At 35.9% G+C, this 27,422-nt stretch overlaps 1 protein-coding gene across 2 annotated transcripts; it reads right to left on the bottom strand.

Moving 5' to 3' along the window:
* Positions 1-15,453: 15,453 nt before the first annotated feature.
* On the bottom strand, positions 15,454-24,148 carry LOC149846954 (protein HCC2-like). Of its 2 annotated transcripts, none has more exons than XM_089998229.1 (7): positions 23,888-24,148; positions 22,376-22,505; positions 22,091-22,166; positions 19,928-20,137; positions 16,067-16,156; positions 15,861-15,993; positions 15,454-15,764 (listed from the first exon to the last, which is right to left on the bottom strand). In XM_089998229.1, the coding sequence occupies exons 1-7, from the start codon at positions 23,959-23,961 to the stop codon at positions 15,659-15,661; spliced, it is 819 nt and encodes a 272-aa protein (XP_089854355.1). In that variant the 5' UTR covers positions 23,962-24,148; the 3' UTR covers positions 15,454-15,658. The 2 variants fall into 2 exon arrangements, with proteins under 2 accessions (XP_089854355.1, XP_089854356.1); XM_089998230.1 differs by having other exon boundaries at positions 22,390-22,505.
* Positions 24,149-27,422: the final 3,274 nt, after the last annotated feature.

Raw genomic sequence — 27,422 nt, 5'->3', positions numbered from 1 at the left:
AGTCTGAGAAGACGATCTAGACATTAGAAGATATGTCGTGGGCTTGTGTATTACACTGAAAAGGTGATTGGTGCAAACACTTAAAGTTAGCATAATTTGCGTATAACAATAGCTATTATTCGAGCATATGTATGACTCTGTATGAGGTATTATATGGACGACCCTGCAGATCGCCTGTTTGTTGGAGTGAGGTTGGTGATCGGTTTGTCGAATCCTCGATAGTGCTACAACACTATATTGATCATGTATAGATGATTCACAAGAGGCTTTTGACCGCTCAGAGTCTTCAGAAGAGTTATGTGGATACAAAGCGATGTGAGCTTACTTTTGAAGTTGGGGATCATATATTCATCAAAGTTTTGCCAACTAAGAGTGTATTCCAATTCGACGAGAAAGGAAAGCTTAGCCTGAGGTATGTGAAACCATTTATGGTTCTCGTGAAGGTCGGAGGAGCAGTATACAGATTGACACTTCCTCCTCAGTTCATGAATATTCACAATGTGTTTCATGTATCTATGTTGAGGAAGTATATGTCAGACCTGACACAAATCATACAGTATGAGGATCTAGAAGTGCAGAATGATCACACAATTGAGGAGCGTCTGATGGAGATCAAGTGTTGCGAACCAAGATTATTCCTTTGGTGAAAGTACATTAGCAACACTATGGGATCAAGGAATGCACTTGGAAACTGAAAGAAGCTATGAAGAAGAAATATTTGAGCTTGTTTGGTGAGTAACTCTAGTTAATTTCATAAACAAAATTTCTTTAAGGAGGGTAGCATGTAATGCCTGCGATTTTCGATAATTATTAAGTCATTATTTATACCTTAAATTGATTAAGTTAGAAATTTATCTAATTTTCAACTTGAAATTGAAATTATAAATTGAATTGAGTCAGTAGTTGAAATGAAATTTAATATTGAATTTAATTATGCCTGAAATTAAAATTTAATTATACATAGAAATTTAATTTAATTTGATAAAAATTTAAGCTAAATTTGGACCCCAATTGGGATGTGAGTTTTATTAATTAAAAATGAATATAGATCTGATAAGGCTTACTTTTGTTGGAAAATCTAATTAAATATCCAATTAAAGATAAATCATGGATTTTAATTAAAAAAAATTATATTAATTATGGGTATAGAGTCCCATGAGTTGGACGTGCATTGTGGACCCCATATATGGTCACACAACTTGGAACAAATATAAATTATTAAATAATAACAAAAAATAAAAAGATAAAGAAAGAAAAGCAATAATTAAGATTTTTAAGTTAATAGAAGATAAAGAAAGGAAGAAGATCAAATGGATTGGACTCTTAGGAGGCTTATCCACAAGGGGATGTCTCCCATAGTGGGCCCTTTGGACTTTAATATAAAGTCAAACTAGGTATATATGTTATATATATTAAAAATGAAATAATATATATATATATATTAAATGGTTAAAAAAAATAATTAAAAGTGTCAATGTCTAGAAGGTAGTATAGAGTCCTACACAAAGTAGAACTCTATCTACCTAAGGTCTTCTAAAGGGGACGTCACCTCCCTTCTAAATCAAATCAAATTAGAAAAAAATAGAGAAAATAAAATATTATATATATATATATATATTATAAAATGGGCTAGTCTCTCCCTCTCTCTAGAACTCGTGTTCTAGAGAGAGAGTTAGAGAGAGGCTCACAACCCCCCGCCCTCCTTGTTACCTATTCTAAGAAAAAAAAGAAAAAAAGAGAGAAAGAGAGTGTGTGTCTGCCTTGTTCCTTTCTTCTTCCTCACATCTCCTTATTCCTCCTAATCCTAAAGGTAGTTCACACTTTTATTAGACACCTACAATTACTTTAGTAAAGGTCTAAACCATCCTAGAATGAGGTGTGTGTGTAGCAAAAAGCGACAATATCATTGCAAAAAATGTATTTTTGATAGGAAATCTCCACCTTCATGGTGTTCAATTTCGGGATGCATTAGCATACCCTTTTTTTTATCAAGAGCTTGGATATACATGTAATTTATAACTAGAATGTCTATGGCTATTAGATCTACATAAAAAAAATTATGAAAACCCAAAACGGTATTTTAGAAGATTGGTTTTGAGAAAACAATTTGGAAAATACTAGTTTTGAAACCCTAAAAAGCAAAAATTGTATGAATATTTAGATATGTATTTTATTGGTTTGTTTAGTATATGTAATGAATATAGAATGATGTTTTTAGTATTTCTCTATAGATCTTGATGTTATAAATTTATGTTTTACCAAAATCTTCGTTAAAGATACACGAAAATCGTTTTAAAGAAGGTTTTGACAAAAATATTTTAAGGTTTTGATGTTTTATGTTAAAAAAAGTTGATTTAAACATATGCGATAGATTAGTACATGTGTAGCATGATTAAACAACATGTTATTGCATAAATAAATCATGATTTCATATTGTTTAATGTTTCTTATAATTTTTGCATATATGAAATTGTATTTGAGGTATTCCATAAAGGTTTTGTGATTCTTGGATGATGAATGTTAATGCTTTAGCAAGATTAGCATAAATATAATCAAAGATGTGTTGTAAGATGTTGTAAATATGTTTAGAGTTTCAAAAATCGTAATTGAATAAATTATAACATGATTATTGTTTGTGATTAATAAATCTTGCATGAGTTTGAATCTTGGATATTTTGTCTTCATTTTTTGTTCCAACCCATTTCAGAAAATAATTGATATCTTTATAAAAATGAAGTCAATAAATTAGATAAAAATACTAAAGTATTCTATACATCTTGAGTTATATTCAATCTAATTTATCCCTAATTAGATTCAAATATCATGGATTATATCCAACCTAATTAGGTTAGATCCAAAATATAGTCCAATCAATTTTAAACAACAAAATTTTGAACTTTATTTAAGTTAGAAAACCCAAAATAGAGACCGGTTAATTTTAAAAATTGCATTTTCTGAATCAACTTATAAAGGAAATCACCAAATATGATCTCCTACAAGATCTACGGCTCATAATGGACCTAACTAGAGTCCTAGTTTAATTTAAACTCTTAAATTTTGCCTGAATTGAACTTGATTTTATCTCAAATTAACTTGAATTTAAAAGTTAAAACAAAATTTGTAGGTGTTACATAAAGGGCTAGTAGCACTGAAATGGTAAGTTCATGCATCTTGTATGTTTTCATGCATGTGTATAATTTATTGTATTGATGCAAATCTTAGCATGAATTGATGGACATTAAATTGACCTGCTATTTTGTTGTTAGCATGATTTTATGTTATTGTCTGAAAAGGTATGTGTCACATGATTGATATATGAGATTGTGTTTGAATGTATTCTGATGTCATTCTTTATTCAAGTATGTTATTGCCTACTCAAACTTGGGTTGTCTGATTTCTTTACTTGTAAAAGTTTTAGGTTCTAAAGAGGCTGAATGATTCTACATTGTTTAGTTGTTCTTAGAATTTACACACTACCTGGAGAGATGGTGGTTTTAGCTTCTCGTATTTAGAGGATTTAGATGGCTTTGACATTGGGTTTTGGAATGATTTTGTAATTGGACGATTGTGAATAATTTGAACTTTATTTAATTCAATTAAATTGATATTGATGTACTATGATTTTTGCATTTTAGTTAGTTTATGGTTTAATATGGTAATGATGACAATCCCGATTTGTATATTCTACTAAGTTTTAAAAAAAAATCGTGAGAAAAATTAGGCTATAAATCAAGGTCGTTACACAAGGGGGACTCAAGGGTTTGTACCAACCAGAGGCCAGCCAGTGTGCGATCGGTGATGGAGGCGATCGGTGATGGGGGGTTTCTCATGGACTATCCCAAAATATTATAGAACTTCAAGGATTGATGATATTTTGAAAATATTGCTTGTTTTACTACATTGACCTTTAAAACTATATTTGGGAGCCTTTGAATCATCCATTGTGTTGTAGTTTTCCCACGTGCTCTCATACTCGCTTGTTGTTTAGGAGCAGTAGCATTGCTGAAACAATGCCTTGGGACTAGTGTCCTAACACCATAATTCAAAACCTTTAACGTTTTTGATATCTAGGCTCCCAAAACATAACCTAAATCATATTGCGATAAAAGTGTGAGTTTGTGATATTGTCACAATATCCGTATTTGTGATATATCTCTAGCCGTGTGTGCTGGCAACTTTGGGATCAGTTTGGCAATTGCTTCATACTTTCTTCCTCAAGTTTCAATGCAGTAAGTCCAACGATATGTTTGTTGGCTTTGTTGTTGGTGTAGGCCGATCTTGTTGTATGGACTAATGAAGGTTTCCTGTGAACAACCTACACTAGAAATCTGCCATTATACAGAGTAAGGGAAGAAATTCCAAGGTTCTTCAAAAGGCCAAGAAAGTAAAACTAATGAAAAAGTTGTGATGCAAACCAAAAAAGGATATAAAATATTTTAATCAAAGATTAAATTAAAATCAATTGAATTTGACAGCAAATAGCAAATGGTCAAAGAAACAAACAACAATTTCAATCAATCAATTCTCTGAACGTAATTCCTAATCTTTTAGAGAAATGAAACCTTAAGGGCGTGTTTGTGTATCACGGAAAGTGGGTTGTTTTCTGCAGAAACGCATCCACGGGCATGTATTTTTGTAGGGCCCACAGTGACAACACAAACGGTAGAATTGTAAGTTTTCATGGAAAACCCTCAACAGGTGTGCCATTTTACATGTGGAGGTGTGTTTTCTGCAGAAACGGTTCCCTTGGGGCTTCGATTCCATTTTTGCGGCAGTGGAATCCATGGAAGAGGGTACCACAGCACTACATTCCGTAACATGCAAATGCCCCCCTAAGTCTCTAAGGAAGATATTTGTAGGGATGGCAATGGACCGGGGCGAGGGCGGGGGACAAGGTCTCCACCCCCGCCCTGTTTCAAAATCTGAACCTTCATCCCTGCCTCCATCCTCGCATGGGGATGGATTTTAACCTCCACTCCCGCCTCCATCCTCGTTTCATGTCCTCAATCTCCGGTCCGAACGGGGGTGAGGCGAGGTGGGGCCCCATTTCCTCTCAGTCTATAGTCATTCCTTAAAGGATTGGGGATGGGGCGGGGCAGGGAAAGGTGGGGATTGAGACGGGGATGGGGCGAGGTGGGGGAAAGCGTAAGTCCATCCCCGCCTCCATCCCCACACGGGGATAGATTTTAACGTTCATCCCCGTTTCATGCCCTTCATCCCTGGTCCAAATGGGGCGGGCCCCATTGTCCCTCGGTCCACTGCCATCCCTAGGCATTTGTTTCATATCCTTTCCTCTTTCATAGGAAAGAGGACCTTTTTCCTATAGGAGGTGAATCTCCATAAGAAATATATTTGATAAAACCCACATAATATGTAATTTAAAAGCATTTTTTCTGTTAAAATGGGTTCACACCTCCCACCATGGGTAAGCACTTTCCCTCCATGACATCCTTTTCAAGGAAAAGTATTCTCTTGGATGTGAGTGTAGCAAACGTTCCTTAAATAATTGACCCTAGAAACAGACTGAATGTAGGTCAAAAGTCTTGCTAATGACAATCATAATTCTCTCGGGGTTTGGAGGACTTCTGGTAAAGTTGGGATCTTCTGGTTTGAGGCTTATGGGCTTATAATATGTCACAAACTTCATGGTACTCTACAACAACAACAACAACGCCTTCATCCCAAAACAATTGGGGTCGGCAATATGAACCAAAAAAAGAAAATCATTCTGGGTCTTCCACATAAATCCTTCTCCTCCAATCATTTCTATCCAATGCCATGTCCTCGGTGAGGTTCAAAGCATTTATATCCTTCCCTATCACCTCCATCCATGTCTTCTTAGGCCTACCCCGACCTCTTTTAACTAATATATTTTCCCATTTCTCCATCCTTCTAACTGGAGCATCATTAGGCGTTCGCCGAATATGTCCAAACCACCGTAAACGATTCTTTCTCATCTTATTTTCAATGGGTGCAATGCCTACCTTCTTACGTATCTCCTCGTTCTGAATCTTATCTTTTATTGTATTTCCACACATCCATCTAAGCATACGCATCTCAGCTACACTCATTTTTTGAATATGATGTCTCTTGGCAGCCCAACATTCCTTACCATATAGTAAAGCGGGCCTAATAGTTGTCCTATAAAACTTTCCCTTCAACTGCAATGGCATTCTACGATCGCACAATACTCCAGTTGCACTTTTTCATTTCATCCACCCAACCTTTATCCTATGATTTACATCTCCATCAATTTCTCTATACTTTTGAATGATAGATCCCAAATATTTGAAACAATCATCCACCGGTATTTCTTGCTCCCCAAGCTTCACTACACTCCCATCAGTACTTCGTTGCTTACTAAACCGACATTCCATGTATTTTGTCTTACTCTTACTCAACTTAAAACCTCTTGCTTCCAATGTCTGTCTCCATAATTCTAACTTAGCATTAACCCCAGCTCTAGACTCATCAATCAAAACAATATCATCAGCAAACAATATACACCACGGCACACTTTCTTGAATTGATCTCGTAAGCTCATCCATCACTATAGCAAATAGGAAAGGGCTTAAAGCAGATCCTTGATATAACCCAACCGTTATAGGAAAATTGGTCGTCACCCCTCCACAAGTGCGGACATTGGTTATTACTCCTTCATACATATCCTTAATTATACTAATGTACTTGAGAGAAACACATTTCTTCATCATTGTCCACCAGAGAACGTCCCTAGGTACTCTATCGTATGCCTTCTCCAAATCAATAAAAACCATATGCAAATCTTTGTTCCTCTCTCTATTTCTCTCAATAAGTTGTCTAAGAAGATGTATAGCTTCCATAGATGATCTTCTAGGCATAAAACCAAATTGATTCTCCGATATCATGACAACCTTCCTCAACCTAGACTCAATCACCCCCTCTCAAAGTTTCATAGTATGACTCATGAGTTTTATACCCCGATAGCTTGTGCAATCTTGTATATCACCCTTATTCTTATATAGAGGCACCAAAGTACTCTTCCTCAACTCATTAGGCATCTTATTTGTCTGTCAAATCTTGTTAAAAAGATTTGTCAACCATTCTAAACCTTTCTCTCCCAAGCATTTCCAAGCCTCAATAGGTATACCATCTGGGCCAACTGCCCTTCTTGATTTCATTTTCTTCAAAGTCTCTGCAATTTCTTTCTTTTGAATCTTGCGCATGAAGTCACGATTCATCTCATGAAAAGGAATAGACAAGTCTCCAAGATCTTGAGCATGACTTTCATTAAATAGCTTATCAAAATAATCTTTTCATCTCTCCTTAATCTCCTCATCTTTGACTAAAACCCTTTGTGTTTCATCTTTGATACATCTAACCATACCCAGATCCCTCAATTTCCTATCTCTCATCTTTGCGAGCCTATAAATATCCTTCTTGCCCTCTTTGGTATCCAACTTGTCATAAACCTCCTTATATACCTTATCCCTCGCGTTCCGAACTACTTTTTTAGCTTCCTTCTTTGCTATTATATATTTCTCCAAATTCTCATTATCACGACTCTTATTTAGATTTCTATAACACTCTCTTTTAACCATAATAGCTAATTTGACATCCTCGTTCCACCACGATGTATCCTTACCTAGCGGTGCACCGCCTTTAGACTCACCCAATACCTCCTTAGCCACCTTTCCCATGCCACCCGCTATCTTATTCCACATTGATTCTAAATCCTCCTCAAGATATCAATCAGCTTCCTTAACTACCTGCTCTACAAACATTCCTTGTTTAGCTCCTTTCAGTGCCCACCACTTAATTTTAGGATCTATCCTATGTCTATCCCTTTTGCGGCATTGTCTAATTCTAAGATCTAAAATTAAGACTCTGTGTTATGTAGCTACACTTTCTCTCGGTATAACCTTACAATCGATGCAACAACCTCTATCTCTCTTTCTAAGTAGGAAAAAATCTATCTGACTCGTATTAACCTCACTTTTAAATGTTACTAGGTGAGACTCCCTCTTCCTAAACCAAGTGTTTGCTAAGATCATATCATAGGACAAAGCAAAATCTAAAATCCTTTCTCCACTTTCGTTTCTTTCTCCTATACCATAGTCTCCATGGATACTCTCAAATCCATCCCTACTAATGCCTACATGCCCATTAAGGTCACTGCCGATGAAAAGCCTTTCTTCATAAGATATCTCTTGTACTACTCCATCTAAATCTTCCCAAAATTGACGCTTAATGGAATCACCTAAACCTACTTGAGGTGCATAAACACTAATAATATTAATAATCTCTGAACCTAATACTAATTTAATAAGTAAAATCATATCACCCTTCCTACGGACCTCAACTACATTATCTATAAACTCACGACTCATAACAATCCCTACTCCATTCCTATTTCTATTTATTCTTGTATACCAAATCTTATATCCCCAAGGTTCTATCACTTTTGTTTTCTCACCTACCCATTTGGTCTCTTGTAAACATAAAATATCAATCTTTCTCCTACACATAACATCTACTAACTCTACCAACTTACTAGTTAAAGATCATATGTTCCAAGTGGCTAACCTAATTTTATGGTCTTGGACTAACTTCTTTACCCCCACCCGTCCAACAACGTGAGGGAACCCTTGCCTATTTGACACCATACCCAGGCGCCGGTGTGACGCATCGCTTCCGGGCGACGATCTAGCAACCCTTGCCCATTTATCACTGCCTTCGGGCCTATAGAGTACAGCGTGTCGCTCAGTAAAGAACGCCCCAACGAAATTCTCATATTGGTTCATATTCATAGGGTATGACTAAGTTTTTATGTTGGCTGTCACAGGCCTACCGCAACCCTCCTCCTTTATCCGAGCTTGGGACCGGCAGTGTATACTCTACAAGCTGAAAATATCAAAGAGCTTAGGAAAGTTGAAATATGACCTTTTTAACCAATTGTAACTATCACGTTTTCATGGTGAGTTGCATCACATCTGATACATCTGAATCAAGCGGGTTTTGCAATAAAGAGATCCAATCAAAATATGCTTTGAATAGATCTAATGGAATGTGATCCACTTGAGAAGAAACAAGCATACTCTTTAAGGATTGGATTTAATGGAACTAAAGTGGACCCAAGTAAACAAATCACAATTAGGTGGGCCTTTTATGGAAAGCTATTGGGTTAAATTATTAGTTGTACACTTTGATATCAACCAAACTTGGTCCCAAATCCACTGAAGATTATTGAATTTTCAATATGTTTGGCATCAAGATCAAGTTTTCCTTGGGTTTGGACCAAATCAAGCCTACTAAAAAAATGGATCCTTGAAAGCAAATTGGATCCACTAATATGTTGATTTGAATCTGAACTAGCTCATGCAAATTGGAGTTGTAGAGCGTGGGTTTCGTTTTGATTGCAGGAAGTAAGACAAAAGTTTTGGTTAAATGCCCCAAAGGATTTAAGAGTATTTAGGTTCAAATAAGTTGGAGCTGATAGATTTCGGGTTGAATTTGGAGCCGAGATCAGGTTGAGGATTAGAACATATTGGAAATAGGTTTTGGATGTATGAACCAAACCTCAGAGCTAGTTCTAGAGGCTTGTGAAAGGAATTATTGGGGCCAAACCAGTTTAGGATTGAACTAGTTTATCATCACTCCCCTCAACAATAGTGAACATCAGGGTTTCATAATTGGGTTGGTGAAAGATTCCAATTGATTGAACCCTATCAACATTAGTGGAATTGAATTTCATTAAATATGAACGAGGAAAAATCTCACGGTGTTTTGAAAACCTGTTTTTCTTAAAGAATTCTCAAGAAAATATGTGTATAGGGAAGGAAGACTGATCAACTAAAAGAAGGTCCAAAATCTACAACCAACCATGATCCAATAGCTCTCTAATGCTTGAACATCTCATCGATAGAACCTCATATATTTATTTTTTATAATTTATTTAGTAAGAAATATACTTTACACAAAGATTTTACAACATATAAACATGTTTTTTTGAAACGTGAAAAATCGACGGCTCACAATGCATTTAAAACTTTACAATGCAAAGTATCGTGAGCTGTTGACTTTTATCACTTTTAAAAATGAATCTAAACATCGAAAATTCATAATCCAAAACATATCACTCACTAAATGAATGATAAAAAATCAATATATAAAGTCTGATCAATGAAAAACTGGATTGTTATAAAAGGAATGTCATTGATTATCATCATTGTAGATTTTAGACCTTCCCTTGGTTGGGCAGTCCCCCTTCTATGTGTACATAGGGTTAATATTTGGTGCCTTTGAAGGCACCAAATTATATGGAACTATTGAGCTGAAAATCATGTCTTAGTTTTTTTATATTTAGTGTCTTTGAAGGCACCAAATCATATGGAACTATAGAGCTGAAAATCATGTCTTAGTTTTTCATATTTGGTGCCTTTGATGGCACCAAATTATATGGAACTATTAAGCTGAAAATCATATGTTTATTGTTTTTTAAATTAAAACTTATGAATGTGATCTATAATGTTTGTTTAGTGAAAAATGAGTTTTAAATTATATGATTACGACACATAAGCAAGATTTTTAAGGAGATGAAAGGTCTACAATGCACTAAAATTTCATGACTAAAAAAAATCATAATTTTGAATCAAACTAGCATGATCCAAAGCTTGTTCCTTAGCAAACAAACATTCCTGAAGATTGAGTTGATAAAGCTTGAACCTATGATTTTTAGCTCAATAGTTTCATATAATTTGGCGGCTTCAATGGCACCAAATATTAACCCAATATATATTCTATTCAGGTCTCATTTTCATTGGGCCTCGAGTTAAGTTCCAGTAAAAAATGTAGCTGCAGGTGATTTTTGGTTGACCTAAACCAATAAATGTCTTTATCATAGTTTACTCAATACATAATATGCAATCGATTAGATATTTTTCATGCACATGTGTTTTTTAGAAGGGTAAAAAATGAATGGCTCGTATTATGCTAAAATTTGATGATAAAAGATTCTAATTTATTTTGGTAAATTAATTCAATCCAAAACATGTTTCTTGGTAAATAAACAATTGTAAACACATCTACAAGTTCAAATTTGGTAAAAGATACCTACAACCACATTTTTTGTGAGGACGTAACTTGTGCCTAACAAAAATGAGACCTAGTTAGAACATTATATATATATATATATATATAGAGAGAGAGAGAGAGAGTATAACATTGAACTCACAAAGAGTGATGTTAAGTGTGTGCGTTAATAAGAAAACAGACCTTTTGTCGTAGTCAAAGACCACAACTAAAGTGTGTTTTTATGTGCAACTAAGCAGTGTTCAACAATACACTCACTCATATGTATATATGGAAGCAAAAAATATGGTCAATACAAAATCCTCTCAAAAAAATGTTTTTATCAAGTTAATATCATGATAAAACTGTGATAGTTTCAAAATGGACGGTATTATGAAAATATCATTTGTTAGCATAATATCAAACTTTGATAATATCATTGATAAAATTATTTTTTTTATCAAAATCTTGGCAATATTTGTAATTACGGTATGGCTGGTGGTTGGACACATTGCTGATTGGAAAGGTCGATTTCTTGCCAACGAACCCACCACTCCTTATCAAGCTTGCAGTAGAATAAGCAAATGAAAAAAAGAAGGGAATTGCTAAAATGGAAAATGAACGTATTGTCTTATAAAAATGGTGTATTCTCGCAAAAAACCACAAATATGCCAAAATCCTTCACATGTCCAAAAGCATTGATTCCTGACTTTTTAAGACTATTTTACCCTTCACAGCATATTTGTGCGGACATCTTGACATTCGCACAAATGTATTGTGAACCTCCTAATGTGGTTAAAATCACTGAGGAGATTTGCAATATATTTATACGAACCTCCTCACATTCGCACAAATATATTGCAAACCTCCAAATATAGTTAAAATCACTTAGGAGATTCACGATATATTTGTGCGGAGGACCTTCTTATGTTTGTACAAATATATTGTGAACCTCTAAATATAGTTAAAATCATTGAAGAGATTCACAATATATTTGTGTAAACCTCTTCACATTCGCACAATACGTTGCGAACCTCCAACTATGGTTAAAATTACGAAGGAGATTCGCATGATATTTACACGGGTTTGTCGACTTTTGCACAAATATCTTGTGAACCTATGAAAGTTTAGAATAAATCAAAAGAGTTTTGCATGATATTTGTGTGAGATATTTGTGCAAACTTGCTTACATTCACACAAATATCATGTGAACTTTTTAAAAATTAAAATCAAACTAAGGATATTCACATGATATTTACATGATCCTTTCGACATTCACACGTAATATCTTGACATCTTATAGTCTCATAATTTCATACTCATATAAATACTTGTATTTTTTTTTTGTAACTATGTTGTAAATCTTCTTGGTGATTTTAACCATATTCAGAAGGTTCACAATATATTTAAGCAAACTTGAGGAGGTATGCTCAAATATGTGGTCAATCTCTTTGGTGATGTTAACCATATTTGGATGTTCACAACATATTTGTGTAAACATGAAGAGGTTTGCACAAAAATAGTGTGAATCTCCTTGATGATTTTAATCATAGTAGGAGGTTCACAGCATATTTTTTAGAATGTGAGGAGATTCACACAAATATGTTAAGTTGATTTTAATCATATTTGGAGGTTCGCAACAACTTTATGCAAATGTAAAGAAATTAACACAAATATGTTGTGAATCTCCTTAGTAGTAATTTTAACCCTAGTTGGAGGTTTATTGCATATTTGTGTGAATGTGAGGAGGTTCGTACAAATATGTTGTGAATCTCTTCAATGATTTTAACCATATTTAGATATTAACAACATATTTGTGTTTATGTGAGAAAGCTCACACAAATATATTGTGAGATTTTAACTATATTCAAAGGTTCACAACATATTTGTGCAAAATGTGAGAAAGTTCATGTAAATATATTAAGAATCTCCTCGATAATTTTAACTATATTTGAAAGTTTGCAATATAATTGTTTAAATATTCTGCACAAATATGTTGTGAAAGGTTAAATGGTCCTAAAAAGTCGATAATCAATTATTTTGGACACGTGGCTCCAATTTTATAGAACAATACAATCATTTTCCGTTGTCAAAAGTTGTGAACCCAATGTGTATATGGAATAAAAATTAGGAAGGATGGCTGCTCCAGACCTGGTCTTAATTTGGACCAGATTTAGGACTCAATATGATTGAAGTTGGATCAGGGTTTATGTTGACATTTGGACTAAAAATTTGATCGAAATGGGTTCAATTGCATCTGGACCCCGATTTGGATCAAGAGAAGCGCAACATCTAATCCATATTTGAACAGGTTTTGCACTCATATACATGCCCAACTGGCCTTAATATTTGCCCAAATAAAAAGATAAGTTCGAGTAAGTTGGGGTTCATTTTTTTTAATTTATAACCCAAAGAAACTGCACACAGCATGAAGTCCTGGTCGCGCTGGCTCAGCCTGCCATACCTACGGTCATCGTGCTGACTGCATAAAACTCTGAGGCTAGGACCCCTGCTCCTGGGGCCTATGCTACTCATTGGCTTGCGCTAAGAGGTGTCACCCATGGGGATCGAACATTGACTGCCCATCTAGCAGCCAAGGCCCCACCCCACTATGATAACCCCTTTGGGGACGATTGGGTCCATTTGCGACCACAAATGTTAAGTCTGAGATTGGATGTGATATGGATATAAATATTGACCCGAATCCAAGTTTGCATCTAGGTCTTGCTTCAGCGTTAGATGTGTTCCAAACTAACATGTAAAGTTGAATTCAAAATTAGGTTGTAACAGTGATATAAATTGGTTCTCGTATAGCTCAGGTCTTTACCTGTCTCCAAACTCAGAGTGTAGATTTCTTGATCCAGATCCAAATCCATTAAAATATGAGGCCAAATTTAGCTTTAAGGTTTGAGTCTTGGAATCCAGGTTCCTATGTTTGAGTTGATATCATAATGAGTTTGAATACAGGTCAGTTGTGGCATGTATTGGCTGGCTTGTCTTACGCTCCGTTTGTTTGAATAGGTGAAAGGGGGGGTTTCATATGAAAAGCACACCTTTCGAGAAATGCACATGGCCCTGCGGGAAAATGCTTCAGAAAGGGGTTCCTATGAAAGGATTTTCATAAAAAACCTGGTTTCCGTGTGAAAACATGGGAACATGGGCCCCGTAGCTAGGGCTGGGAAACAAAATGAGCCCTTTACGGCTCAGTTCATGCTCGGCTCATAAAGAGCCCATTCTAACTCGTAAAATAGGACGAACAACCAATGTTAGTCTCAGCTCAGCTCATATAGGCTTGTTTATTAATAATAAATATATTTTATATTATAAAATGAAGATGGTTGAAGTGTTTGGCCTGTAAGCAATAAGTTTAGAGATCAAAAACTATTGCATACAAGCTTGCAACAATTATTAATTTGTAAATGATTTAGTTTGAGCTTGGCTTAGTAGGTTTAGGGTCCAAATTCTATTATTTTCAACTTTAAAAAAATATATTTTTTGTAAATGAGCCCGCTTGTGCTTGGCTGGTTTAGCTCAGGTTTTTCATGAGCTCAAGTTCAGTTAGGCTAACGAGCCAAGCTTGAACATCCTCTGTTCAACTCCTTTAGCTCGTTTACCAGCCCTACTCACAGGAAATGCATTTGTTTCACCTACTACGACAACATGGCTCCATTTCACATGAAAATGGCCCATTTGATCACTGAAACGAATGAAGTATCAAGATAAGAAATCACGTGAACACAAATATAAAACAATATAAAACCAACATACAAGCTTGTTACAAAGAACAAATATATAATTTTTTAATATAAAAACCATATAGAGGGAGTGAGTGAGAAGTGACAAGAAGCAAGAGGAAAACTTTAAGAAAAAGGAAATAGACTTGGAAAATGAAGAGAAAATACGCTTGTCACTAAAGAGAATCGAGTTTCCTATATTTTAGAAGTGGGTTTCCCAAAGCTTCCCCTGCTTTCAGAGAAACGAAGAGTTTTCTGCTTCGGAAATGAGCTTCGGGAAAAAATGAGTTTCCCCATATAGCAACAACCTTCCAATAAGTATGGTTAAGTCACACTACATAACTGAGGGGATACCCAAGTTACCTATCATATATATATATATAAGAGAGAGAGAGAGAGAGAGTTAATTATTTTCATCTATTCCTTTCAGCATAATAGAAAATAACAACCTATATTATTATATATGTCAAGCATCTACAAGAACAGAATAGGAACTATACCTTGTTCTAAGCCCAAAAGAGGTAATTTCTGTGTAAAGTCCGACAGTGCTATCATATATATAACATCTTAAGATGGGACAGGATTGTATCGGTTAGATAGAATCTTGCACTCGGGAGATAAGCCTCTAATGCAAATTCACTTGAACTATCATATACATAAGTTATGTAACATAACATCTTAAACATCATGAAATTTGAAAAAAAAATGGTGCCAAGGTATGAATCAAGTTTATTTTATAATATCTGCAATAACATTTTCTGAAAATTATGGCATGGTGCCCTCTGTTTACAAGCAAGCAAACTTCCTTTTTGTGGGGTGGAGCGTGATGGATATTTTCTCTAAAATGGTAGAAAGCACTAGATGGAGTAATTTTATTAGTAGGCACCCTTTACCAATTTTAGAATTTCCCCAGCCAATTCCTGTGCACGATATTCTGGACCAAAACATCTCACGAACTCCATGTTTGGATTCATCAAGTACCTATTCAAGAGTTCAGTAGGCTGCATTAGCTAAAAGGAAATGGATTCATGACTGATTTGAACAATAAAAACAATTTGACTTAAGTGTGTTATTTACATGTTGTGTGACAAATCCACCAGATAATCTTGACCATCTTCATCTAGCTTCTTAAAAAAGACACGGTACTCCCGTGCCATTTGTCTTATTGCAGAAACAGGTCCTGTTAATCCAATGATCCTAGGGTTGATCTCTGCAATCAGATAGCATCATTCAGTACTATTTTTTTCATGTAAGAGACGTAAGTATGAACACAGAAATCTCACCTGTAAGATATGCACGCAATTGGGATGGCCCATCACGTGGAGGATCAATGGTGATGAAAATGGGCACTACTTTCAGGTTATGCTCCCTATCTGATTCTCATTGAAGATAAATCAAGCATTAGATAAAGAAACAGAGACGACGACCTGAGAACATTAGGTGGAACTGCAAAAGAATGAACCAGAGGATAAACAAATTGAAAATTAACACTGCACATAGCACTATTATAAAATGTAAAAGCGGCACCCTGATGTTTCCCTGAAGCATGAAATAGACCTTACAATGTATGAACAGTATTGCAGAATGACTTAGAATTTTGGAATGGTCTGGAACTGAAACTAGTCTATTCCTGTCAGGAAAAACAAAAAAGAAAAAAAAGTTCATTGACTTCTGAAAATACTTCTAGCATAGTAGTCCTTTATTCCACTAAAGGTGAAGTTAGCATTTTAAGGATCTCAGTAATATTAGAGTACGATTCAAGAAAATGGTTGACTATTAAAGGGGAAAAAAGGGAGAAAAAAAAAGGAAAAACTTAGAAGATAATGAACAAAAAAAGAAAGAAAGAAAAGTGGCTCAAAAATAAAAGCTGACTGCATAAGCAGCAGGAGGGAGAATACATAAAAGCCTTCTTATTTTCAATCTTGTCTTGCATCGATGGAGGCATATGCTTTCAGCATGACAAGTTTACATGTAGTACAATGTATTCATGTTTCATGGACATCATAACACATTCAGCATAATATATGCCCTTAAATTAAAAGTGACATGGTGGTTTCATGCATTAATTCTCACCACAATGGGGGTATTTGTAATTTTGGAGTCAATAAAGGCATGAGAGACCAGCATCATCATCATCATGGTGATTGTAATGTAGAGCCAATGAAGTCATTGCTTAGATCTAGTTTAATGAGACAGAGAAAACTTTCCCTCATGATAATTCATTTTGCCACCCAACACCAGTTGCTTCTTTCGCCTGTTTCATTTATTACATCATTTTTGTTGTTCACATAGGCCTTGTTCTTGAAGCACAACTCAAATGTTAGTTAATGTGATAAGAAATCTCATCTTCTATTGAAAAGCCATTAGATCAACATAGAGGGAACTTGATTCAGCCTTAACTTAGGATCAATGGGTTGGCAGAACTCATTATATAAATAAACAAATACATACGTACATACATATATGGGTAAATATTTGCTACATTTGTTTTTTTTGTACAATCTAGCAGAGACATGTTTTCACTTTTTTTCTTTTGTGGAGCTAAATTTATGGATGTAATCTACATGGTTTGGCTGGTGGAAAACATTTGGATCATGTAACTATGCCATGTAAGCAGGTTTTCAAGGGCTTAGAAAATTTGACGGCTCATGATTTAACAAAATTTTACAAACCAAAAAGAATATGCTTTTACATTGAAATGACATGTCCAAGGTGTGATCCCTGGTAAATAAAAAACAAATCATGCTGATTGCATCCAAGGGGCTAGATTGACTAGACAGAGCTTGTATCTATGATTTCTAAATAGATAGTAGTCCAATAAACTATATTATACACACACACACAACATATATCTATCTATATATATATATATAGAGAGAGAGGGAGGGAGAAGATAGGCATATATATAAAAAGGAGAGAGGGAGAATATAGGTTTTTAACTAGAAGAGCACAACACCCTTGTTCAACAAGTACATTACAAGGAAACAACACAAGGAACTACATCATTTATCATCCCCTTGATGCATCTTCACATTCACTTAACTGCTTCCCGCTCTCCAATCCTGAACTGTGATACCTAGTTAACAACATATGATGCGTCAAAACGAGTGAACATTAAATATTGCAAAGTGTTAGATCTGTAATAAATGAGGGTATTTATGAAATATATAATGCTATAATGTTATCTATGCATCTGTTATATACTCGTGTCATTAGTAATGGAAGCTCTGCAATATTTGTTTCAATGAAGAGTATTTCTAGGAATCTGTCCAGAAGCCCAATTATATTTAAAGAGATACACAAGAGACCACCTGGTGTGACGTCTCCTATTCAGATCCTTAACTACTGCCCCTTCTCTCTTTTCTTCTCACCACACAATATCTCAAAAACTCAAAAAGTCATATGCTATCAAAGCGGGAGATGCATCCTGGTGGTGGCAGAGGGGTGTCAATGGGTCCGGTGCCCGACCCATCAGGGTGTACCCAAACCTGTCCGAAAAACAAAGTGTCAGGCTTGGGTTCGGGTTTGAGTTTTGCTGGTTCATGAAAATGAAATCCCAATGGATCTGGACAATTTCAGAAGTTTACTTTTACATGAAATACACATAAAACACTCAGGTCAAGTCGGGTTGGCTCGGGTCCAGTAACCAGCAAAAATCATAACCCAACCTGGACCGCATATTGTTCGGGTTGACCCGGATATTATTCAGCTCATCACTTTTTATGCCCATACCCAGGAATTTGGGTTCAGGTTGGGTCCGTACCCTGTACAAACCGGACCCATTGACAGCCCTAGAAAAATCCAGCCCTTGGAAGTTCAGATTCTTTCTTTTCTTGGTGTTCTTCCTATCTTCTCCAAGTTTCCGATTTCTTGCTTCACAAGTTTCCTTATTTCTTCTACTTCTTCTTCATTTCTTTTGTTTTTCATTTCTTTTCATCCATCTTTCAGCCTCAACCTCAACCTGGGATCTAGCACATTCATTACTGACATCAGCACTATACTTCACAGTGACCCTTTCAGATCTGATTGATCTTCAAGTTCTAACACTCCTTTGTCCAAAATGACCCTCTTCGCACCTCCTTTCCTTTGATATTGCTGGCATCAGCATCTGCCATTGCTGGCATCAGCATTACAATAATACTCAAATCAAATTCAGGACTCAAGTCTGTTCCTGAATTGGTTCATCCTATTAAAGTCGCTATTCTGCCTCTTCACCTTTAAAAAAGAGGAACTCATTATTCTTTTTCTAGTTGACATCGTCACCAAACTTGCTGACATCTTCATACTTTGGGTTGGCACTTCTGGTTTCTTATTAGTGCAACAGCCTTCATCCTCAAATCAAATTGTCTTAGTTGATGAGGTCTTTGTTATGGCTTCCTTTGCAGTCACTTCTTTTTTCTCCCAACTTATTACTGACAAACTAGACTCAAGCAACTTCTTGGTCTGGAAGAAACAAATTAGTTCATTCATTCAAGGGCATAGTCGGCCGGGTTATTTAGATGGAACATGGATCAGATCCGATGTGCCCTTTGTTTGTGGCTTTTGAGACAAGTGAAAAAAGAACGTAGTCCCCCGAGAGTATGTAGGCTTTCAAAAAAACCTAGCACTTGAGACATGTAAAATGAAGGACCAACACTTGGCTGCTTATTTTCACTTTGACCCTATTGCAGTGTATTCTTTTCCAAGAACCTTCCAGTTGTACCGTATGGGATCACGTTATAAGGGTTATTCTCAGGTCTCTACCTCCAGGCTTATGCATCTTTAAGTCCTCCCTACAGAACCTGAAGCATGATCGATCTTCAGTTGGAAATCTTTCTTTTTTATCCATCAAGCTTAAAATAAAAAGACAGACATATTAACAAGCACATCATCCGCCAAGATTGTCAAGAGAGATCCTTACAAAAAGCATCCTACAAAGCCCTTGCACTTCAACTGAAGCACATCAATAAGAGGTACACTTACTGCCTTTAAAGAGAAAATGACACAAAGAATATATATATGGTGTCCTTGCCTATCAAAACAAAAACAACAAAAAGAAGTCTGGTGTGCATGCAACCAAAATAGTGAAACGTCAAAGCAGGGTGGATTATAAAGGACTTGACGTAAAAACAAAATAGAACAAAGAAAAGGCAGGGGCCTCATACCTAGTATGTTGACTGCCATTGCCATCTTCTCAATCTCTTCTGGACAAACATCCGGAGAAGAGGTATACCCAAAGTACATAATATTCCAATTCCCTTTGAGATCTTGCTCATTTACACATCGAAATTCTGAGTCAATTAAAGAAAATGGACCACCAATTGTGGGTCTATTTAGAGTACTCCTCTCATGGCCCTCTTTGCTTTCACTTGACCCTGGCAATAAAATAAAAATATGAATAAAGTCACAGGCATCCAAATAGAAGAAAATAAGTCTTAATAGCATGCAACCATGGGAAATATTCCAAACTGCTCACATGCAAGAATATTCTCCCAGCAATAAGTTCAGATATTTTCGCAGAAAAGAATGTTATCAACTTGAATGACTTAAATCTAGTGACACATAAATGTAGTAAAATAACAAAATCATTTGTGGTATAGAATTATAGATAATGGAAACTCAAATAGTGAAAGCAAAAGTGAGCTATGAAAACAGATTGAGTGAGGCATTGGAAGCATTTGTCCAGATGTCACATTTAACCAGGATAGTAAAGATATAGAATTGATATAGTTGCAAGACAAAGCAGAGAAGTTTTAACGGCAACTGTTAACTGTGAAGAAAAGGAAAGCAATCTTCGAATAATTGGTATTGTACTAGAACTTCACAGCGAAAGCCATACAATGTCAAACCAGCTACCAATTTAGTAGCATACAACCAAGAAGAATTGGAAGGGGAAGGGAAAAATGAATGAGGAAGGACTTTAGGTTAGAAATAACATATATTAGTCATGTTTTCATGTTGATGGGATCAAAGATATTGGCAACTACGTTGTTTTTTAAGCTACTTTCGATGAAAATTAACACATGCACAAACATGGAGACATTTCTCCGAAAACTCATTGTACATGTGATACAAAAGTCAATATCAGAATGAAGTCTCCAATTGATACTAAGCACTTGTTTTGTTGATTCCAACTTCTCACAGGCCCCTTCACTCGGACCACTTGAACCCAAAACACTAATACTGAGACTAGTTGTCAAACCATAAGTTTTACCATCCATGTACCAAGATTTTTACTAGAGAAAAATTATTAACCTATCAAAAAGCTTTAGCTACTCCTAGCAATGTTCCCGAGGTATCTCTTCAAAAGCTGCAAAATAAAAATACCTCTGGATAGATATCCTAGATGAATGAGGGAAAGGCTTAACATCACGCTAAAACCTTATACGTACTGAATGTTACGTACATTTGGGAACATTACAAAGTGGGAAACATGTCAAATATTATGATTACAGTGATTTACTGTATTCTTACTGAACCAGTGTTTTCCCAGTTAAAGATCAGCAACATGGATGATTAGTTTGTCTTGTAGCACTATCAAGGATGAACCATCATAATGTCATAGAAGGATAGATGATGCAGAAGGTTTCTCCATAAAGGCTCAAAATTCTCCTACTTAAAGCACTCTTCTAGAGATTACTGAGGACATCACCTCAATATTGACAATATACATTTATCATCAAGTCTAGGGGTTATGGTGAGTTTATGGACAATCAAGATAATATGTCAACAATTACTTGTGTAAATGGCCATTATGGTCTGGTACTCATGATTATACCCATAGATATATTGACAACATACCAAAAGAATAGCAAATAGTCCAATCATGAGGTTTTTGCAGCTTCAACTCTGAAGATCTTATGTCCAGTGGGCCAGTCTAAGTGTGACAGGCTGACAGCCAGATGTCGAGAAAGAATACAGGAAAGCTGAAGTTTGATTAATACTATAAAAAATGAGGCACCAAAAAAAACTAGTATAGAGGCTGTGAATCTCCTAGAAGAGTTCCATTTTCCTCGTAAGGTTCAAATGTTCCCAGCACAACTTTTAGCAAGTCTCCCTGTAAATTGTCAAACTCCTCAACCTCTACCAAGTCGACACCCATTCACAAGGTTTATCATTTGAAGTTCACGTTATTTTTACCTGTTGATTTATTATGACGGCAACCCCTAGTTCTCTCTTACATTGTATGTATGTGTTTGTGTGTGCGTGTAGAGAGAGAGAGGTAGTTAGCTAAATCAATTTCTGAACACCAAATTGATATCAATAAAATTTTACAGAAAGAAAATGGCACGACAGAAGCAAAAGAAGAGATATTGATATAGTAGAACCTTTCATAATTGCTCTCCGTTCATCATTATAATGAACCAATAGGCCAGCTCCAGTAATCACCAGTAATGCTGCTGGCTGCAATAATTGCAGTTAACACACATAAATCAATCAAGCTGACATCCGCTTAAAGTGACAAGACAAGTTTCTCCATAGATCAACGAAGAAAACATATTATCTTTTAGTGAGAACAATATGACATATACAGTAAAGTAAGCTATTCAACACACAGAAAACAAGATGAACATCTTTCAGTGAATTAAAAAGAAAATTAAAATGATGCATACAAAAATATAATTACTCCATGATTGAGAATGCAATGTTTCCCCTGGCAGTGGAAGGTTGGTAGTTGCCCTTTTGTTGCTATGATGGGGTGCTGCAGCATGCCCGCGAAAGTGCCTCAGGAAGGGACCTTGCCTAATTTTGAAAAAACACTTTCAGATGAATGGATATTCCCACGGATAACAAATATGATCTTAACTAAACTAGACTACTACAGAAAGAAAACTATGTACACATTTGAAAAGTCTGAACAGGCTACACAGTGAAACAACATATTGTTCAGGACAGATAGACATAAACTACCAATAAATTTATGAGCACCTTTTCATCTATATTTAAGAACAATTATGTGCAAGTTCTGGATATAATCATCCATAAAGGACAGCTTGATTTCTGTGGATATCTACACATCTAATTTAAGCAGTACTTTGAGGAAAAAGAAAACACTGATCAATACATTTTACTATAGAAACATTCTTCTACAATGGTACATTGATAAATGACTCGGTTGGCCCACCACCTTATGGATGACATAGGCCATGACGTTTTGAGATTAGCAGCCAAAGATTTTTATGGATAATCAGATCCGCACCTTCAACAAGAATTACAAGTTACAATTTTTGGACACTCTTTCCAAAAAAAAAATTGGGGGGAGAAAGAATTGCCTTGGCTTAGACACTTTCCTTTCCTGTCATTAAGCCTCACTCATCACTCATGTATGCTTGCACACACACACAGACAATGTCTGCATGCCAGCACACATTCAATGTGTACATCTTCCATCCTGCTGCAGAAGAAAGAGGTATCTCTAGTGGATCATGCAATATACAACCCACATGCATTTATGCATACCCTTTGTTCATGTATAGAGAGACAGGTGACACTCAACAAATTCAAAGATTGGTTTGTGAAGTTGCCCGAACCCTTGACATCAGAGTTTGTGCCAGCCCAAAATCACAACTTCGCATAGGAAATGAGCAATCCTCAGAAAACATGGCATAAAACATAGAGTTCACTGGATTAAATTCTGTGGACAATGCCTTAATGCAAATACAAGTATAAATGCTTTTAAGCAGAAATAAATAACAAGAAAGAACCAAGGTGCAAGTATGATGCCCTAGTGCAACGAATAATTTAGAGAACAGAACGATATAGCACACGGATAAGATATGATAACCATACAAAAAACCCCACATAGCATCCATGCATATTTGCCAAAGCCTCATTTCACGAGTACTAGTATTCCCATTCATCAAGCTTGTGAAAACAAGATCTACAGAACAAGTGGCCTTAGCCTTCATGGAAATTCAAGACAAGATCAGAAGTGTTCAAAATAGGAAAAAAAAAAACTTACAATGTGAATAGCGTTCCAGGGCGATGGATTGAAATGATTCTCTCTCTCTCTCTCTCTCTCTCTCTCTCTCTCTCTCTCTCTCTCTCTCTCTCTCTCTCTCTCTCTCTCTCTCTCTCTCTCTTATAGGGAAAGGAAACGGCGGATCGAAGCGCGGGTTCCTTACCTCGGAACGAGAAGACGATTGAAGTTGGTGGTGAGATGTCTCGAATGGAAGATGAAGGAGCGAAGGGTTCGCATGGTTTAGGCAACAAGCTTCATTCCTCGCGCGAGAATGTGAGGATGAGATCAGAGTGTTCTAGCGACGACCGGAAAGAATGAAGCACCGGAAGCCCAGATTGGTTTCCATATCGCCTGAGAAGGAAACAGAGATCAGGGATGCCAGTGAGGAAGATGGAGGTTTGGGGAACGAACGACTCTCCGAACGCTTTCCTTCGTGCTTCTCACCGTGCTCTGGGAAGCGAGCTACTATAGAAGCGAAGCGGTACCGCATTGGGTAACAAGTTAACAGTATCCGTATCAGATGTGTTATTTTTTGGATTCGGATTCTTAAAGCAAGATCCGAATGTATTTTAGAACCATATTCAGATTTGATTCAATTCTCATCAGCATTTCAGGTCAGATCTATTACGGATTCATATAATATCTGGTCAATTGCTTTTTTTAAATATGTGAAGGGCTTGTCTTGATCCTTTTTATTGGATATAGTATTGTCACATATATTTCACAACTAGCTAACTCATTGGATGTAGTTTGAATATGGTTGTTTGCACGTGATTTAGCATATATCCTATCAGTTTCCACCCCTATCAATAGCTAATCACATACTCCAGATTAAACATTACCAAATTTGACATAATTAGAGTTTAACTTAATCAGACTTGAGGACAAATGAGATCTCTTACTAAACCGGGATGCTGTGGTACCAGTTAATGTTCTTATGTATCTATTCCTTTAAAAAGACGATCTTAAATGCTACATTTGAAAACACTTTATGGTTTTGGGAATTTAATGCAAAAGCTGGCTAAAAGGTTACCCAAAAAAAAAGATGAAATTATTCTTTTTGCCTTAAAGTACTTTCTTGTATGGCATTGAAAATAAACCAAATACAAGACATATATTATTGAGTCAATAAAAAAATAAAGCCATGTCAATGTAAATCTCATTAGATTAAAAGTCACACCTCCAATGTAACTTTGATTCTTATTGATGTCTTTTATGCCCAAAATTAGTGTTTGTACTCTCTCTCTCATGTTAAATGCTTCAAGTCTAAATAGGCTTATGGGGGGGCATAGTACATCAATTATGTCTTCCTCCTGGCCATGGAGAATATATATATATATAGAGAGAGAGAGAGAGAACATTCACCATTCAACATTACCAAAATACATCCAACAGAATATTGAAAAAGAGAGAAACATAAGAGCAAAACAACCACAATCTAGATGGTGATTGTGCATAGTTCAGAATACAAGCAGATCACCCCCCCCCCCTCTACTATGTAATTTAAGAGCCATATACACATCAAACATGACCCGTTGGCGAAGCCTTCCGAAATCGAATTTGATGCCCCTGAAGAAGATGTTGTTTCTTTCAGTCCAGATCACCCACCATGCTGAAAACAACCAAACAAGCGACAATAATCTTCATTTTTTTGTCGTACAATCATGGGACTAGGAGCACAAGTGTGTATCTGCATTCTTAGTAGAAATGCAAGCATGTGTATACGAATGCTCAGTAGTAGAGCATATATGTTTGTAGGAATATTCTCGAACGAGCATAAATATACTAATGTATGTTTTAACAAAAGCATAAATATATAGACAAATATTCTGAAAAAGGTGGACCAAAAATGTTGTTGTCATGCATGCAAGGTCATTGACTGCATTAAGTTAAAGGAAATATCTAAACAATATATTTTGAAAAGGTACACCAAAAATGTAAAAAAGTGGCATTCAAGTATTACTACAATGAACAAACAATATGGATCAAAAAGCCCAAATAACAACACATTACTAGCACATAAGCCACTTGTTGATCAAAATTGTAGTTAGTGCTTCAACAAATGAATAATCATATAGACACTAAGAGAGCCTTGCCATGGAGAATATGGAAAAAGTAGATGTCACATTAAAGAAACATACAAGTCAGTAGAACAATAAATGTTATATTCGATAATTCAGAAGTACAAGTGATTAACCATGATAGGAAAACAAGCAAGGCAATTGGTGCAAAAAGAAAGCTAGTAAGAGACCGATCGCCATAGGTCCAAAGGGCTAATAGAGGTAAGGAGAAAGAGAGCTTCAAAGGGCATTGGATCTTCAAACAATTTGAAGATATGCAACTTCATCTTTCGTATTTGTATCACTAAGTGTGAAACGTTGCATTACTTGTTGTATGCCATATAAAAAAATTGTAATAGTAATAGATACTTTGATTATACACAGAAACCCGTGTATATTTCTGATGAAAATGTAGATATTGTACTCTTATACAATGTATAACAAAAATACAATCAGACTTTCAGTTATTCGGATTTTATGGTATGTTTCATGTGACTGCATTTATAATATGCATAATTAGTTTGCAAGTAAATTATCAATTCCAAAGGATTTTTAAGTGTATTTCTTTTGTTTTCAAGAAAAAAATCATAATCAAGCGCAACAAATGGGTCAAGCTAAAAGGATAAAACTAAAAGGATAACATCTATAAATTTTAGTAGCAAAGCTGGGCTTCGACTTGAATGCTTAATCCAACTTGTGCTACTTCTCAAAAAAAAAAAAAAATCTGAGCGTGTGCTCTGGCTCAAACTCAAGATCAAGTTGGCGCATCATGCATTGCACTGCACTCGAACCGCCCAACCACAGGATGTGCTCTGCCTATGTGCAGGCCAAATGTAAGTTTGCCTCTCAACCTTTAGCTTGTGGCCCATATATATAGGGGTGGGCATCGGGCAAGCCCGGCCCAGCCCAGGCCCATTTAGAGCTCAGCCCGCCAGGTTTTAAGTGCGGCCGTGCCCGGAGATGACCCAGCCCAAACCCATTTGTAGGTTATTTTTTAATAAAATTAATAAATTAATTTTTATAATACCAAAAAAATAAATTAAATGAAAAAACAAACAAAATTTCACACCTGATAATGCTCAAAGTATCCAAATTAAAAGTTCATAGCAAAATATTTCATCTATGGCATATCATTTGAACTAATAAATCAACATCAATTTTTCAAAACAACATAATTATCTTTCTAATTTTCATAAAATTAATGCAACTATATTAGGTAAATAGTAATAGTTACCAAGTTACTATGCAATTAGTTAATTTCTTTAATTTTTCTATTACTTAAAAACTATTTAGATAGCTCAGGTTTATCAGGCCGGGCTGGGGCCGAGTTTTGACCTGATAGCGAATGTGTCTGATCCTAAAACCTTGACCCAAAGCCAGACCGTGGCAGGCCAGGTCGGCTTGGCTCATCGGGCCGCCCAGCCTATTGCCCACCTCTACCCATATGTGTGTTTGTGTGTGTGTGTGAGAGAGAGAGAGAGATGGGTACTTTTTGTTGATGGATGTTGCAGCTTGGCATAATACCTTGGAGAAGCGTTGCTAGAGGGTTCTTGGGATGGAAGAAGCCACACGACTTGGTAAGTAGGTGGGAATGTACAAAAGTGGAAAGGAACGTATGAACAAAAAAAAAACAAAAAG

Source organism: Nuphar pumila, chromosome 2 (genome assembly GCF_984573655.1).
Source record: "Nuphar pumila chromosome 2, dmNupPumi1.hap1.1, whole genome shotgun sequence".
In the NCBI taxonomy this organism is placed as follows: domain Eukaryota; kingdom Viridiplantae; phylum Streptophyta; class Magnoliopsida; order Nymphaeales; family Nymphaeaceae; genus Nuphar; species Nuphar pumila.
This window is presented reverse-complemented; position numbering and strand designations above follow the sequence as displayed.

Bases quoted from the DNA above. Each gene is read 5' to 3' on its own strand.
- LOC149846954 (XM_089998229.1), bottom strand. From the start codon at position 23,961: ATGCGAACCCTTCGCTCCTTCATCTTCCATTCGAGACATCTCACCACC. The intron at 22,506-23,887 runs GTAAGGAACCCG...TTTCAAAATTAG, and splicing joins AATCGTCTTCTCGTTCCGAG to GCAAGGTCCCTTCCTGAGGC. The intron at 15,765-15,860 runs GTAAATAACACA...ACTCTTGAATAG, and splicing joins GTGGATTTGTCACACAACAT to GTACTTGATGAATCCAAACA.